General features: G+C 39.4%; 1 protein-coding gene across 2 annotated transcripts in view; it reads right to left on the bottom strand.

Moving 5' to 3' along the window:
- Positions 1–16,983, bottom strand: part of GATAD2B (GATA zinc finger domain containing 2B) — a 49,397-nt gene that overhangs the window by 19,682 nt on the left and 12,732 nt on the right. The window contains exon 1 of one of the 2 annotated variants that reach the window (XM_024748326.1): positions 11,753–11,770. The exons of the other annotated variant lie outside the window; for it this stretch is intronic. Within the exon in view, the coding sequence (XP_024604094.1) occupies positions 11,753–11,754 (2 nt within the window). The 5' untranslated portion in view covers positions 11,755–11,770. Of the gene's footprint in view, positions 1–11,752; positions 11,771–16,983 lie in introns of those variants that run through there. 2 annotated transcript variants of the gene reach the window in all.

Raw genomic sequence — 16,983 nt, 5'->3', positions numbered from 1 at the left:
AAAGAAAAAAAAAAAAAAAAAAAAAAAAAAACTACACCAAGGGACATCATAATCAAATTGCTCAAAACTACTATAAAGGGACTTCCTTAGCTGTCCAGTGGTTAAGCCTTTGCCTTCCAATGCAGAGGGTGTGGGTTTGATCCCTGGTCTGGGAGCTAAGATCCCACATGCCTCACGGCCAAAAAAACAAAACATAAAACAGAAGCAAATAAGTAGTGGTACATATATACAATAGAATATTACTCAGCCATAAAAAGGAACGAAATTGAGTCATTTGTTGAGACGTGGATGGATCTAGAGACTGTCATACAGAGTGAAGCAAGTCAGAAAGAGAAAGACAAATATCGTATATTAATGCATTTATGTGGAACCTAGAAAAATGGTACAGATGAACCAGTTTGCAGGGCAGAAGTTGAGACACAGAGGTAGAGAACAAACGTTTGGACACCAAGGGGGGGAAGCCGTGCTGGGGTGGGGATGGTGGTGTGCTGAATTGGGTGATTGGGATTGACATGTATACACTGATGTGTATAAAATTGATGACTAATAAGAACCTTCAGTATAAACAAACAAAAACAATAAAAAACCAAGCAATATTGTAACAAATTCAATAAAGACTTAAAAAAAATGGTCCACATCAAAAAAAAACAACATGATTACATGTAAAGATAAGGATAACATCAAATTTCTTGCTGGAAACAATGCAAAAGAGAAGACAGCAACATCCTTAAAATACTGAAAGAAAAAAATCTGACAATCTAAAATACCATACCTGTCAAAAAAATACCATTTAAAAACAAAGATGAAATAAAGACTTTTTCAGTCATTTTAAATTTCCTTTATCAATGTTCTCCTTTACAATTTATATTTATTTGTATCTTAAAAAGTTCCCCTAATTATGGTCTCAAAGCTTACTTTGTCTGAAAACTATATACATAGTTCTACTACAGGTAAAACAGATAAGCAACAAGGATTTACTGTATAGCACAGAACTATATTCAGTATCTTATAATAAACTGTAATGCAAAATAATCTGAAAGTATATATGTAACTGAATCACTTTGCTGTACACCTGAAACACAATATTGTAAATCAACTATACTTCAATTTTTAGAAAAAGTGTTATTAACTATAGTCACCATGCTGTACATTACACCTCCATGATTTATTTTATAACTGGAAGTTTGTACCTTTTGACCACCGTCACCCATTTTTGCTCCATTCCCCCCAGCCACCCTGGCAACCACCAATCTGCCCTCTGTATCCATGAGTTGGGGTTTTTTGTTTTGTTTTGTTTTGTTTACATTCAACATATAAGATCATACAGTATTTGTCTTTCTCTGTTTCACTTATTTCACTTAGCATAATGCCCTCAAGGTCCATCCATGTTGTCACAAATAGCAAGATTTCCTTCTTTTTTATGACTAATCCATTTTGTGTGTGTGTGTATACACATATATATCACATTTTCTTTACCTATTCAACCACTGATGGACATTCAGGTTGCTTCCATGTCTTGGCTATTGTAAATACTGCCACAAAAAACATGAAGGTACATTATCTTTTCAAGTTAGTGTTTTTGTTTCCTTTAGATAAATATCCACAAGTGGAGCTGTTGGATCATATGGTAGTTCTAGTTTTAATTTTTTTGAGGAAGCTCCACAGTTTTTCAAAATGGCTGCACCAAGTTACATTACCACCAACCGTGCACAAGGATTCCCATTTCCCCATCCTCGCCAACACTAACTTCTTGTCTTTTTGATAATAGCCATTCTAACAAGTGTGAGGAGATAACTCACTGTTATTTTTTGGGGTTTTTTTTGTTTTTAATTTATTTTTGGCTGTGTTGGGTCTTCGTTGCTGTGCGTGGGCTTTCTCTAGTTGCGGCAAGCAGGGGCTACTCTTCGTTGCGGTGCGCGGGCTTCTCACTGTGGTGGCTTCTCTTGTTGCGGAGCACGGGCTCTAGGCTTGCGGGCTTCAGTAGTTGTGGCATGAGGGCTCAGTAGCTGTGGCTTGCGGGCTCTAGAGTGCAGGCTCAGTAGTTGTGGCGCACGGGCTTAGCTGCTCCAAGGCATGTGGGATCTTCCCGGACCAGGGCTCGAACCCGTGTCCCCTGCATTGGCAGGCGGATTCTTAACCACTGCGTCACCAGGGAAACCCTCACTGTGGTTTTGATTTGCATTTCCCTGATGATTAGTGATGATGAACACCTTTTCATGTACCTGTTGGCCATCTGTATGTCTTTTTTAGTTTTTGGTCGCACGTCTCAGTTCCCCAACCAGGGAAATGAACCCATGCCACAGCAGTGAAAGCCCAGAATCCTAACCATTAGGCCTCCAGGGAACTCCCCATCTGTATGTCTTCATGACCATTTATTCTTACTCTCCCCTTCACTAGTTTCTACTGATATTCCTAATTCTAACTGTAGGCATGCCCTTGGGCTCAATCATGTACCTTTTCTTTATTTGCACTCACTCCCTACATAATCTCATATATTCCTATGGCTTTAAAGAGCAACTATATGCTAATTCCAAAATTTATATTCCTGGACCTCACCTCTCCTCTAAAATTCTCTTTATATATTCAACTGCCTAACTGTTATCTCCATTTGGATGTCTAACAGGCATTTTATGAACTTATGTCCAAAACTGAATTTCTGAACTCCTGGGATAAAAACTTTTTCTTCCCCTAGTGCTTCCCACCTCAGTAAACGACACCGCCATTCAACCAATTGCTTAGATCAAACTCTTTGGAGTCATTCTTGGTTTCTCTTTCTCACACCCTACATGCATTCCATCTGTAAATTCTGTCAGTACTCCTTTCCAAATATATTTCAAGCCTGACATCTTATCACCACTGTCATGTTATTTATTCTAGTCCAAGCTATTGTCATCTCCTGGCCAGACTATTGTACCTTTTTTTAACTCTGCTTCTGCTCTTGCCCTTCTCAGTCTATGTTCCACAGAGAAACCAGAGTGATCTTTCTAAAATTTAAGTGAGATCATATCACTCCTTTGCTCAAAATGCTTTTTAATGGCATCTGTAGTGGTTTACAAACACTGTCACCCCAAATTCTTTGAAATTCCTCATATCAAGAGGTGGTGGTGGTGGTGGCGGGGAATCTGTGTCCCCTTCCCTTGAATCTAGGTGGGTTTATGACTGCTTCAACCTGTAGAGTATAGCAGAAGTGATGTTGGGTGACTTCTGCCACTGGGTTATAAAAAGCAATGCAGCTTTTGCCTTATCCTCTGGAACACTGAAGTCTGGAGACCTGAACTGCTTTCTAAGAGGTACAACTACCTTGAGGCTGCCATAGTGTGAAGAAGCAAAGCCTCAAGGAGAAGTCACATGTAGACACTTCAGTTGAGAGGCCTACTCTTCAAGTCATCTCAGCCCAGGGCACCAGACATGTAAGTGAATGAACCCTCAGATGATTCCAGCCCCCCACTAATACATCTTCCCCACTTCTGCATCTTCCCAGCTACAGTACCATTCACTAGAGCAGAAACAAGCAATCACCACTGTGCCCAAACTGAATGATTTACTGACCCACAGAATCCAAGAGCATAATAAAACAGCTGTTTTAAGTTACTAAGTTTTGGGGTAACTAACTTGTTGCACAGCAATAGTAACCAGAACAGCACTGCAAGTCTTTATCATAACCTATAAGGCCCTACATAATCTGGCCCACTACCATCTGACTTTATATCTCCCAATACTCTCCCATAAACTCCCTTTCCAGTCAGTTTAGTCTCCTTGATCTCCCCTGATAGCCATGTGGCTTGTTCCCTTATTTCCTTCGTATCTCAGAGAGCCTTTTCCTAATGCATCTATTAGGGAAAACAAACAAACAATAAAAACACAGCACCTTTCATCATTACTCTGTCACCCCCTTATAAAACTTTATTCTTCTTCTTGGTGATTACAACTGCCTGGCCTATTATGTTTATATATGTTGGTCTGTTTCCCACCCACTAAAATATAAGCTCCTTGAGATAGTTTTTTCAGTGCCTGGCCCATAATATGTACTAGATAAATACCTGCTGAATAGAAGACCATAATCTGCACTTTTTAAGATATTCTATTTAGTTCTTTTTTCAAATCTGTCTCCAAAGTACTTTTTCTTATCTTCTCAAATCTTTGTATTTAATAAATACATTTATTTTATGGACTATAGCCAATGGCTCTATTATCTGAAGTTTTCAATTCCTGCTGCTTACTGCATCTGTGACTCTTGTTCATGGTAAATGAATTGTTTTCTTGTGCTTTTTGTCTTTTTTTTAAGAGCACCTTGTCTTCATTGGGATTTTATCTGTAGGAATCCTGTGTGGTTTGGATTGTGGACCTGTTCCTCCAGAGCAGTTTTTCACGTGCTTCTGCCAGTTACTGCAAGGATATAAAGCATTCTGAATAATTTTTTATATTTATTTCTCAGCTTGGGGATCTCAGACAAAAATAATTTAAGTCCATATGAGAGTAGCCTCATACTTAAGTTTTCAGGGGAGATTCCCACCCACCCCTAGTCAGAGCCTAAGCTGAGACCGAAAAGTTTTCTTGTTTCCTTGAACTAGGGGATGGAATTTTTTATGGTCACCTCCCTTCCCTGAACATGAGCCTTTAAGGATCTTGGCTTTATAAGGGGAGTCTCATCTCTACCTCCGTTCCATACAGGCCTAAACTTTGTCTATGGACTCCTCACGAGCACTAAGACCAAGTCTTTTAGGGACTTCCCTGGTGGTCCACTGGTTAAGACTCTGCACTTCCACTGCAGGGGCCCCTGGTCGGGAACTAATATCCTGCATGCCTCGCGGTGCGGCCAAGAAAAAAAAAAAGACCGAGTCTTTTGGTTACTGTAACTAGAAAAGCCCCCAGAACTGCCACAGCATTAAGTCACATGCACACTGCTCATTTTCAGTTCCCTTTCATTCATGTGGTTCCTGAGAATTTTCCTTACTTCTTTCAGGCTCAGCTATGTGTTTTAAAAAAAAAAAAAAAAAAAAAGTTTGTTTTACAATATTTTATCCAGCATCACTAGGTGGTGTTTTGCAATGGAATTGCAAACGGTTTTAGTTATATGGTCTGCTATACTCCAGAGTCAAAACGATGGTCTGGAAGTTCAAAATTTATTTTCATAATAACTAGCTCAGTATCCTTTCAGAGCCTATCTGCTTAAAATAAACAAAACAACACCAAAGACTACTAACTGCAAAGGGAAAAACACACCTTAACAACAGAAAGATCTTGCTATCACCTTAACCCAGGGACCAAACTTGGCAGTGTAAACAGTGAGACAATCAGATATTATGTGCCTCCTGATGTGATGCAGTATGAAGTACACTGCATCTCCCATGAGTATTTTTGCCAAAAACATATAAACTTTACACTGAAGTCCAGTTTACAGAGTCCAAGAACAAGCTAAATGATACCATATGGAAACAATCTGACAAATCTACAATGAAGAACATGTTGCAAATAGACTAGTCTGGTCTCTTAAAAAGTTGATATTAAAAGGGGGGTGGCAGGGCTTCCCTGGTGGCGCAGTGGTTGAGAGTCCACCTGCCGATGCAGGGGACACGGGTTCATGCCCTGGTCCGGGAAGATCCCACGTGCTGCGGAGCGGCTGGGCCCGTGATCGCAGAAAAAAAAAAAAAAAAAAAAAAAAAAAAAAAGGGGGGGGGGCGGCACTGCAGACTGTTCTAAATTAAGAGACACTTAGAGACATACCAAATGCAAGGTATGATACTTGACTAGATCTTAGTTTAAAAAGAAAATCTACAAAAAGATATTATGAGGAACAACTGGGGAAATTTCAAATGGACTGGGTATTACTATTAATCTTGCTAGGTGTGATAATGGTATTGTGGTTGAATAGAAAATTGTCTTTCTTGTTTGGGGAAGCAAATTACCACAAACTTAGTGGTTTAAACAGTACAAATTTATTATCCTACAGTCTGGAGTCGGAAATCTGAAATGGGTCTCGACCAAATTCAGGGCATCAGCCGGGACTCTTAATTTCTCCTGGAGTCTCTAGAGGAGTATCTATTTTTGTGCCTTTTCCAGCTAGAGACCACCTGCTTTCTTTGGCTCGTGGCCATTTCCCCATCTTCAAAGCCATCAATGTTGGGCCCACCCCTCATGTTGCCATCTTTCTCTCTTTTGCCTTTTTCCATTTTAAGGACCCATGTGATTACACTGGGCCCACCTGGATAGTCCAGAATAATATCCATATTTTAAGGTTAGCTGATTAGCAACCTTAACGCCATCTGCTGTCTTAATTTCCCTTTGCCATGAAACTGAACATATTCATTGGTTTTGGGGATTAGGCGATAGACATCTTAGGGGAACGGGCATTATTCTGCCTAACACTTCAATCTTAAGTATTCAGAGGTAATGTCTAAAGCTTACTTTGAAATGATTCAGCAAAAATATGTATATGTTACTACCTATCAATGAGGCAAAACATTCATTGTTGACTCAAGATAGTAACATAGCTGTTCATTGTACTATTCTTTACATTTTTTCTACATATTTAAACATTTTCAAAGTTTTAAAAAATTGAAAAGTTTAAAGATTGTTTTAATTAAAAAAAAAAAAGATAAGCAGAACAGAATAGACTCCTTTTGCAAAAGGAGGCCTTTAACCTGGCTACAGAAAACAGTAATGTGGATATATTTAATACAGACAGTGTGTGACATTCAATAGAGCAGCACTATTAAGGTGAAGTGCATGTAGACTTCCTGATACTGTGGATATGGTTACCAGCTGCGTCTGTAAGGGATTAAGTTGCTCTTTACATGTAGATGACAGGGTCCCACCTGAAAAGTGAGACCATTCCGAGTTAGTTATCACAGTCCTACTAACTGCCTTGGAAAAAAGACACATCAGATGAGAAATCTGGACTCCTTATGTCTTCCTTTTATATTTAAAAAGGAACAGTAGCTTTATAATATTTTTATAAATATAACTTTAAAAAAATATATAGGGGCTTCCCTGGTGGCGCAGTGGTTGAGAGTCCGCCTGTCGATGCAAGGGACACGGGTTCATGCCCTGGTCGGGGAAGATCCCATGTGCCGCGGAGCAGCTGGGCCCGTGAGCCATGGCGGCTGAGCCTGTGCATCCGGAGCCTGTGCTCCGCAACAGGAGAGGCCACAACAGTGAGAGGCCCACGTACCACACAATAAAAATAATAATAAAATAAAATAATACATATATATATATATACATATATATACACACACACATAGCTCTGGCTTGCCTTTGCTACAGTGTCCTTTCATAGAACAAAGATTCCCTTTTCAACTGTAGACACTAATAAAACTCGTTGCACGTGATAAAATTTTCATGTTAATAAAATATGTAAAGATTAATCACCAAGTCCACTATATTCATCTATTGAAGTCCAAAAAGGACTTGAATAAAAGGTAAAAAGGAAAAAAAGTGATAGAGGGAGAATTCAGACTACAGAAGTCTATGGGGTTCAGAATGGGATAATCCTAGTAAATAAATCCTTATGACAATTATAAACAGGAAGTGCTGAAACATCACCCCTTCTAACATTTTAAGAAGAGGCAATTCCTGGTTTGCCTTCTGCCACTGGGAGGCATCAATCAGCTACAGGTCTACCAAGACCTGTTCACTCCCATGTAATATTTTAAATAACTCCAAATCAGACAATTCAACAACACAGAAAGAAGGCTGGAGGAAATGAGAACCTCCATCTCAATAAAGGGATCAAGTGAAGATTTTCCTGAAATCATTCAAACAGTTCTGAAGCACTGAGTATGTACACAGTAGTAAGAAATACAAGTAATTCGAGGATGAATTCAAGGATCATACAGTAGTTGAGAAATCTGGAGATGTGTTTACCCTCAGAGAAGAAGTGACCTAGTTAATAAGAGTGCTATGATATGGATGACTTCAAGAATAGAATCTAAGGGCTTCCCTGGTGGCGAAGTGGTTGAGAGTCTGCCTGCCGATGCAGGGGACACGGGTTTGTGTCCGGTCCGGTTAAATCCCACATGCGGCGGAGCGGCTGGGCCCGTGAGCCATGGCCGCTGAGCCTGCGTGTCCAGAGCCTGTGCTCTGCAACGGGAGGGGCCACAACAGTGAGAGGCACGCGTACCGCAAAAAAAAAAAAAAGAATAGAATCTAAGTCTCAGACTAGATAGTTGACTTCTTCCCACTTCTTGCAAGATTCTTCTTGCTTCTGCCACATGAGTTACACAATGTGAGGAGGTATCCTTTCCTCTATCAATCTTATTCTTTCTCTTGTATTCCATATTTATAATAGATACCATCATTCCTTTAATCAAGTTAGAAACCCTAAAGTCATGTGAGATGACTCCTTCCTACTTCATTCATTCAAATAATTTTTTCATAGATTCTAATATACATAATTTCCTCTATTTTAACCTCTGATATCAGGGCATATCTTATAATCAATGGCATCTAACAACTGACAGTATTTCTTCTTCCGTATTGGTTCATAAAATATTGACACATCTTAAAACCAATGGCATCTTCACGTTTGCAGCAACAAGGATGGACCTAGAGATAGTAAGTCAGAGAAAGACAAATACCATATGGTATCACTTACATGTGGAATCTAAAGTATGACACAAATGAACTTATTTACAAAACAGAAAACAGACTCACAGACATAGAAAACTTACGGTTAACAAAGGGGAAAGGGGGTGGGGGAGGGAGAGATTAGGAGTTTGGGATTAGCAGATACAAACTATTATATATAAAATAGATAGGGGCTTCCCTGGTGGCAAAGTGGTTAAGACTCCACCTGCCAATGCAGGGGACACAGGTTCGAGCCCTGATCCGGGAAGATCCCACATGCCTTGGAGCAACTAAGCCCGTGCACCACAACGAAGAGTAGCCCCTGCTTGCCGCCACTAGAGAAAAGCCGTGTGCAGCAGCAAAGACCCAATGCAACCAAAATTAAATAAAATTTTTAAAATTTTAAAATTAATAAATTTTAAACAATAAATTAATTAAATAAAATAGATAAACAACAAGGTCCTACTGTATAGCACAGGGAACTATATTCAATATCCTGTAACAAACCATAATGGAAAAGAATATGAAAAAGAATACATATATATGTATAACTGAATCACTCTGCTGTATACCAGAAAGTAACACAACATTGCAAATCAACTACAGTTCAATTTAAAAACAAATATCAAAGGCACCTTAGATTCCATGAAATACAATATTTATGAAATGCCTAATATTTATTATTAGCATTTTCTAGGCACTCATGGACTTAACATTCTAGTGGGCAAAAGAAACAATAAACAAATAATACGGGCAGGTAAAGCAGTGATAAGTACCTTGAAAATAGTTAAGCATGAAAAGGGGATAGAGCGTCAGATCAGGAGAAGAGACTATTCTTAAAAGCACAGTTGGGGGACTTCCCTGGTGGTCCAATGGTTAAGAATCCGCCTTCCAGTGCAGGGAACTCGGGTTCGATCTCTGGATCTCTGGTCGGGGAACTAAGATCCCATATGCTCCAGGGCAACTAAGCCTGTGCGCTCTAGAGCCCAAGCACCACTAGAAAGCCTTCGTGCTACAACTACTGAGCCTGTGCACCACAACCAGAGAGAAGCCCCCATGCCAAAACAAAGAGTTGGTGCACCGCAACGAAAGATCCTGCATGCCTCCACAAAGATCCCGCGTGCTGCAACTAAGACCCAATGCAGTCAAAAAAAAAAAAAAAAGCATAGTTGGGAAAGTCCTATCTAAAAAGATAACATTTGAGCTAAATCCTGACTTAAGTGGAAAGTGAGCTATGCATGTATATGGGAGAGAATATAACTGGTAGAGAAAAAAGCAAGAATGCTGCTTGAGACAGAATGGTGCTTAGTATTATGCTAGAAACAGTAAAAAGGTAAAGATGAAGTGCCATATCCAAGAGGGAGAGCGGCAAGAAAAGAGGTAGGAGAGGTAATCCTGGGGCCAAACCAAGTATCAGGATATACCTTGAAAGAAGAGCCAACAGAAATGTTGGTGTACTGGATGTGAAGTATGAAAAAGAAGGCAGTCAAGGATGACTCCAGGGCTTTATCATGAATGATGATGCCTTTTATGAAAATGGTGAATAAACGGCATGTTTAGAGTGAAAAACGGAAAGTGCATTTCTAACATGTTAAGTTTGAAATGCCTATTAGACACAATCTAGAGTTAAGAGGAAATGTTTGGCTGAGGATACACATTCAGGAGTCATAAACATACAGACAGAATTTAAAGTCACGGGGGTAGACAAAATCATTTAAGGAGTGAATGTAAACAGAGAGGAGGTATGAGGGCTGAGCCCTGGGGTACTCCAACATTTATAAATTGAAGAAAATACCTAGCAAATAAGATTGAAGAGTGGTCTGTGAGGTAGGAAGAAAACAGGAGCGCGTGGTGTCCTGGAAGCCAAGTGCCTTTTCCCCCCACAAGTCTAAATATCTCTAAAAGACCTAAATGTCTCTGGAGTCTCTCCATTCTTTCCAACTTTCCTGCCATTCCTTAATTCAGAATATCATCTTTTCTTAATCTATAGCAAATATTTTAAAAGATCTTGTGGTCTCAGTATCTAAGGTGTCCCCCACTTCATCTTCCATATAGCCAGTAAAGTGATCTTTAAAAAAAAAAAAAATCTAATCTTATCATCCCATCCTTAATATCAAACACTTCCCATTATCTACAACACTAGCACACAGGTCCCTACATCAGCTCATCCCAATTTACCTTTGCAACCTTATCTTCTCCTACTCCTGCCCTCAAGTATCTCATGCGCTAGGCACCCCTACATGTTCTTTCTTGCTTCCAAGCTTTTCTATGTGCTATTTTCTTTCCCTAGTAAATCCTCCAACTCTTACTTTAAGACTACATAGAGACATTTACGAATAGGGTGAAATATGTCCTAGTTTGCATGGGACAGTCCCAATTTATACCTGGTGTCCCCTCCTGATGATTAACAATATTCCTTTCACCTTTAACAGTGTCTCAAAATTAGATGGTCATCCTATCTATGAAAACTTCCCTGTTCCCCTAGGCAGTTTTTTCTTCCCATGTGTTCTCAAACCATTTTGAACATGTCAGTACGTGTCTCATTATTGAATTACTTGTCCTTTTCCCTTAAAAAAAAACTGTGAGCTCCCAGAGGTCAGGAACCTTATGTATTATTCATTTTCTTATCTCTTGCACCTAACGTGTTCATAAAAGGCCGTCAAAAATTCCTGTTAAAGGAACTCTATCTTCTGCAAACACTCTAAGAACAGGAGGTAGTCAGAGGAGAGAAAGGGTATGGTATTGGGCAGCAAGCCTGAGACTGGGAGCCAATTGGGAGAAGGGGTAATCTGCTCCAGGATTAAGAGCACAGGACCCATACATGAGAAGGATAAGAAGCTTCAATTCAAAAGAGGGCCTGCCTCCAAAATGTTTCCAATCTATTAGAGAAATATGTTACGTACTTTCAAAAAGTTTTTATCTCAGGCATTACAAAGAAACGTTCCAAACTTACATACTTAAAAAATATAAGTATGCTACTGGAGTTCAGAAAAAGACTGCACAAGTCTAGGAAAATGTTTATGAAGCTGGAATTTTGTCAGCTCAGCATACTGCCAACCTTATGTGACAAATATATAACTGAATAGTAAGCTCCTTGTAGTATCTCTATATCCCTAGTTGCTGAAAAAGTCCCTGAACAATAATAAATGTTCAATAAATGTTTCTGATGATTAATGTAACTTACATTAGTTTTTTTAGTTTGCAATGTACTTTTACATACATTACACTTTATATGAAGATAACATCCATATAAGATAGGCAGAGTAGTAAAACTGTCTCAGTGTTATAGATGAAGAAATCAGGCTTCCTGGGATTTGTAGAAGAGACTAGGTTTCTAGCTTGCCAGTTAACACAAACTCATCTTCATTTTCTGAAGAGCAATGCTACTCAAACTGTGGTCCACAGACTGGTGCTGGTCCATGAACTGTTTGTTACCACTCTGCAATAAGATTAAGCATAGAGGTTGCGAGTAAACATTAAGAAACTTTTATTTTAATTTGACAGAGTAATTTTATGCCTGTTGAATCTAACAATACAAAATACTGGGGTTGTATTTGGATATCTTTTTTTATCCGCCTTTTCCAGTAATTCATCTCACTATATGTACAAAAGTATTGGTCCATGCTATATTAGAAAACCAAACAAAAAAAATTTTTTTTAATTAATTAATTTATTTTTGGCAGCGTTGGGTCTTCATTGCTGCGTGCAGGCTTTCTTTAGTTGCAGTGAGTGGGGGCTACTCTTCTATGTGGTTGCATGGGCTTCTCGTTGCAGTGGCTTCTCTTGCTGCGGAGCACAGGCGCTAGGCGCATGGGCTTCAGGAGTTGTGGCACGCGGGCTTCAGTAGTTGTGGCTTGTGGCCTCTAGAGCGCAGGCTCAGTAGTTGTGGCGCACAGGCCTAGCTGTTTTGTGGCATGTGGATTTTCCAAGACCAGGGATAGAACGTGTCCCCCTGGCGTTGGCAGGCAGATTCTTAACCACTGCGCCACCGGGGAAGTCCCAAAATTTGTTTTTTTTTGAAGGTTTGGAGAAGTATCACTAAAGAGGGTAATGTAGACCAATGTGTCACTCATGGATGGAACTCAATAAATTTAATTTTGTCATTTTTCTTTTACTTTAAATCCATGTTTCTCTAAGTATCATTTTAGACCCTACATCAGAATTACTTCAGATATGTGTTTAAAATGTATCCTCCCAGGGCCATTTCAAAGTAATGAACTGGAATTTCTCAGTGAGGAGCCAAGGAATCTGCATTTTATCATATTTTCCTGGTGATTATTATCACTCTATATAGTTGAAGAATGACTGCCTTAAACTTTCACAAAAGAAACAGAGAAGTAAGTAACCTAGGGAGTATATAATTAAATAAAGGAATAGGAGTTAGCCACATTTTTCCAACCTCCTTCAGAGCTTATCTATAACACTCCATTTGTATTTGGGCAAAGTAGAGAAAATGTAGGCTTTCCTTAGGAATATTATAAAAATAATACTTTAAAGAAGAAAACAAAATTTTTTTTTCATATTTTATACCAGGGCACTAATAATAATGGGCGGCAGGAAAGAAGAGTTTTGAACAGTTGTGATCTTTCACACTGCTCTGAAAAACATGATCTCTTAGGTACATTTCATACACACATACTCAGGAGAGCCTCTTCTCAGACAAATCACTTTTTGAGTGATATATTCATCACACAAATCTGAAAACAGTTGGGGGAAAGTGCACTTCAAGAGGAAGAGAAGTAACATGGTGTGTACTGGGAGCAAAGGGGCAGGGGATATAGGAGAAAGGAGAATAACATTTGAGCGAGGCTAAATATCAAAACTGTGGGCTAAGAAACACAGAAACAACACTTGATTAATTCTCAAAACATTCCTATGAAGTCCGCATTATCCCTATCCCGTGAAAGAAGTAATTGAGACTTAGACTAAATAAACTTGTCTGGGACTTCCCTGGTGGCACAGTGGCTAAGAATCCACCTGCCAATGCAGGGGACACGGGTTGGAGCCCTGGTCTGGGAAGATCCCACATGCCACAGAACTAAGCCCATGCACCACAACTACTGAGCCTGCACTCTAGAGCCCTCAAGCTACAACTACTGAGCCTATGTGCCACAACTACTGAAGCCCGCGCGCCTAGAGCCCGTGCTCCACAACAAGAGAAGCCATCACGAGGAGAAGCCCACGCACCGCAAGGAAGAGTAGCCCCCGTTCGCTGCAACTGTAACATTCTGTTCCATCAGTAAAGACTTTTATTCAATTATTGTCTGCCATAGGTACAACATATGAAAGTAGTAGCACACACACCAACTAAATATTTACCATATACACACTCTCATAATCAGACTAGTAAAACCAGAGGTATTTGAACTCAGTGGACTGTGAGGGTAACCACATTTTTGCACTTTGAGAAAACAAGAGCTGGGAGGTGGGCATGAAAGGGAAACAGCAGTGATTTGTAAGCTTTAGGAGAGTCTTACAAAAGTTTTTGGCTTCACAAAAATTTCTCCAGAATATCCCTCAAGGATATTCACAGCTCTGTATACTACATTACTCATAACAGAGAAGGGAGAATGTTATAAGTAGCAGCCTAGCCAGATATTTATTCCACAAAGAGTAGGTCTAATAAAATTTCTGTAATGAAAATTCTTTACTTTAAAGGGATAAACATAACCATACCGATAAATTCTATCTCAATGGAGCTTCTGAGATTAGTAGGCTCATGCCCACTACTTGCAAATGTAAGCTGAATGAATGGCCATTTGACTTCCACCAAACTGGAAGCAAATTGTACTTCCAGGTCCTGGCAAAGATCACAGAGCAATGGTTCTGTTCTGCACATCTCCAAACTATCCTAATGCAAACCAGATAGCTGAGCTCCTTCCAAGCTATCTAATGCTTCCTACTGCCAATTATTCCCAACAATTAACTCCACACTTCCCTAGGATGGAAGCTCTCTATTTTAGTTCCCTAAAGGAACTTAAACACATACAAACCAAACTGCAAAACGAATTCCTCAAATGGGGGTAAAAGCCCTTAAGGAAAAACAAAATGGCTACAGAATATGTTAGATGCTACAAAGAGTAAAATTATCTCCGAATGTACCATTTTATTGGATCATCTTAGAAGTTGCTTCCATACAGTCCTAGAGGTAACAACCTCTGGAATTCAACATTTGATGCAACAGAAAAGACTGTGGACAAGGGCTTGAGAAGAGTATGCATCAATATGAGTATCTGAGCTCTATTAACTATTTCTCATTAAAAGGAGGTTTCGATAACAGGGAACCAAGAGAGACCACCCTTATCTCTGTATAAGACAAAAAGACACAGAACAGATCATACCCTTAAATGTTTATTATATTACAATATATCTAGCAATATTATCAACCATAGGTTAGAAATAAACCTGACACAACTATAGAAGACACTGGCAGATTACTACAAATATCACTAAAGCTGTTACAAAACATCAAGCCTACAAAGAAGGAAGCTGGGATCCAAAGAAATCACATTTCACTTTTATCAACTTTCTGCTAGTCAAGACTTACTTCTACAAATTAAAGGTGCAAAACTTACATGTATGACACAGAACTTGTCTTAAGCCATTCTTAGGTAGAATATCACGGGTCCCACTTAAATTGATCTACACTGAAAACAAAGGCACATTAACCCTTTCACCCAAATCCTGATTTATTTTTCTGATATAGTATGCATCTGGTTATTGTCTTCCTTCTTCCTCTACTAACTTATAAACACTATGGAGTGAAGGATTTGTCTACTTTGTTCACTGCTATATCCCCAGTTCTGAGATAAGTTCCTGGCACTTAAAAAAAAAATCACTCAATGATTACCTGTTAAGTGAATAACTGAGCCCTTCATTTGCATGCTACTTTGGTAGTGGACAATGGAGCAAATGAGACTGAGCAAATGCTACACAATTTTAACTTCAACAGCAGAGCTGATTCATTTCTGCTATTTCAGAATTATTCAGCCTTCTTACTAGATGGAGACTTTTGATGATTATTCTCTATGTAAACATCTTCCCATTTCTAAAGCAAGAAGCCTCAACCCCCATACAATATCCCCACCCTATTCTAGGTGGTCAGCTAAGTTTTGGCTCCCCATTTTTCATTTGGGTTTGTAGGTCAAGGAGGCAAGGGGATATACCATGCAACTGCCACCCCCTGGGGTCACATTAGAGAAAATTATGTATCAGATACACATATATGGGTAATTAACACCAAGGCACCAAGAGCCCCTAAAATGATTTCTGTGACTAAGATTTAGAGTGGGAAAATAACAACACAGAGCATCAACAGAGAAGGACCTTAAGACCCTTACAGCAGGAGAGAACAGCTTCTCAGCTGGCTTCTTGCTGAATCAATTTATCATATAAATCTGATAAGCCTTCTTGCAGTATACTACCTTCCACTATTACTTACTACCTGGCCCCGTCTACTCTGCCCTCCTAACCACGTTACTCTGTCCCAATCTTCCAAAAGACAGTTTCACTTCTATATATACATATACTACTCTCCTAGACTTTCCCCTGCCACACTTCTAAGTAAATTTCTGTTCTTTACCTGATGAAACATATTGCCTATTTAATTAGTCCTATCCAAGTATTTATTCTTCCAATGTCTTGATACTGTTGCTCACTGCCCATCAAAATTAATCCCCCCCCCCGTCCTTCCATAGTAATGGAAATACTGGCTACCTAGGTGTTCAGCTCACTACATTTCCTAGCCTCCCTTGGTGATTTGTTAGGCTAAATTCTTGCCTTGCCGATGGAATAAAGAGGAAGTGATGTGTGCTGCTTTCAGCCCAAGAACTATAAAAAGTAGGCAAACTCTTTCATGCTTTTTCCCCTTCCTGCTGGCTGCAACACAGTTTCAAGCCTGCAGACAAGGACAATACCGTAGAAGTTGATCCCCCCGATAGTGGTATCAGCATCTCTTGGGAATTTGTTGGATATACAAACTCTCGAGCCCCATTCCAAACCCATGAATCAGAAATTCTGGGGAAAGAGACTAGGGACTGTGTTTTATGTTTTAACAAGCATTCCAGGTGACTCTGATGCACGCTAAAGTATAAGAACCATTGTTCTAGGGATCAGCAGGAAAATTAGTATAAAAGAACGTGAGTTCCCGAATTACCACACAAAACAACAGAGCATCAGGAACCAATCACCTTGGGCAATTACATGAAAGAAATACTTTCTATCTTGTTTGCGCCCTTGAGTTTTTGGATCTTTGTTGCAGCTCTTAGGCATACTCTCCCAGTTCTCAAAACTTTTTGGTCTCAGGATCCCTTTAAGAGGACATTCCTAAAAATTAAGACTCCAAAGAGATTTTTTGCTTGTAGTTTATAGCTATCAATAGTCACCGTATTAGAAATTAAAACAGAATTTTAAAAA

Source organism: Neophocaena asiaeorientalis, unplaced genomic scaffold, assembly GCF_003031525.2.
Source record: "Neophocaena asiaeorientalis asiaeorientalis breed wild unplaced genomic scaffold, Neophocaena_asiaeorientalis_V1.1 scaffold76, whole genome shotgun sequence".
Classification (NCBI taxonomy): domain Eukaryota; kingdom Metazoa; phylum Chordata; class Mammalia; order Artiodactyla; family Phocoenidae; genus Neophocaena; species Neophocaena asiaeorientalis.
This window is presented reverse-complemented; position numbering and strand designations above follow the sequence as displayed.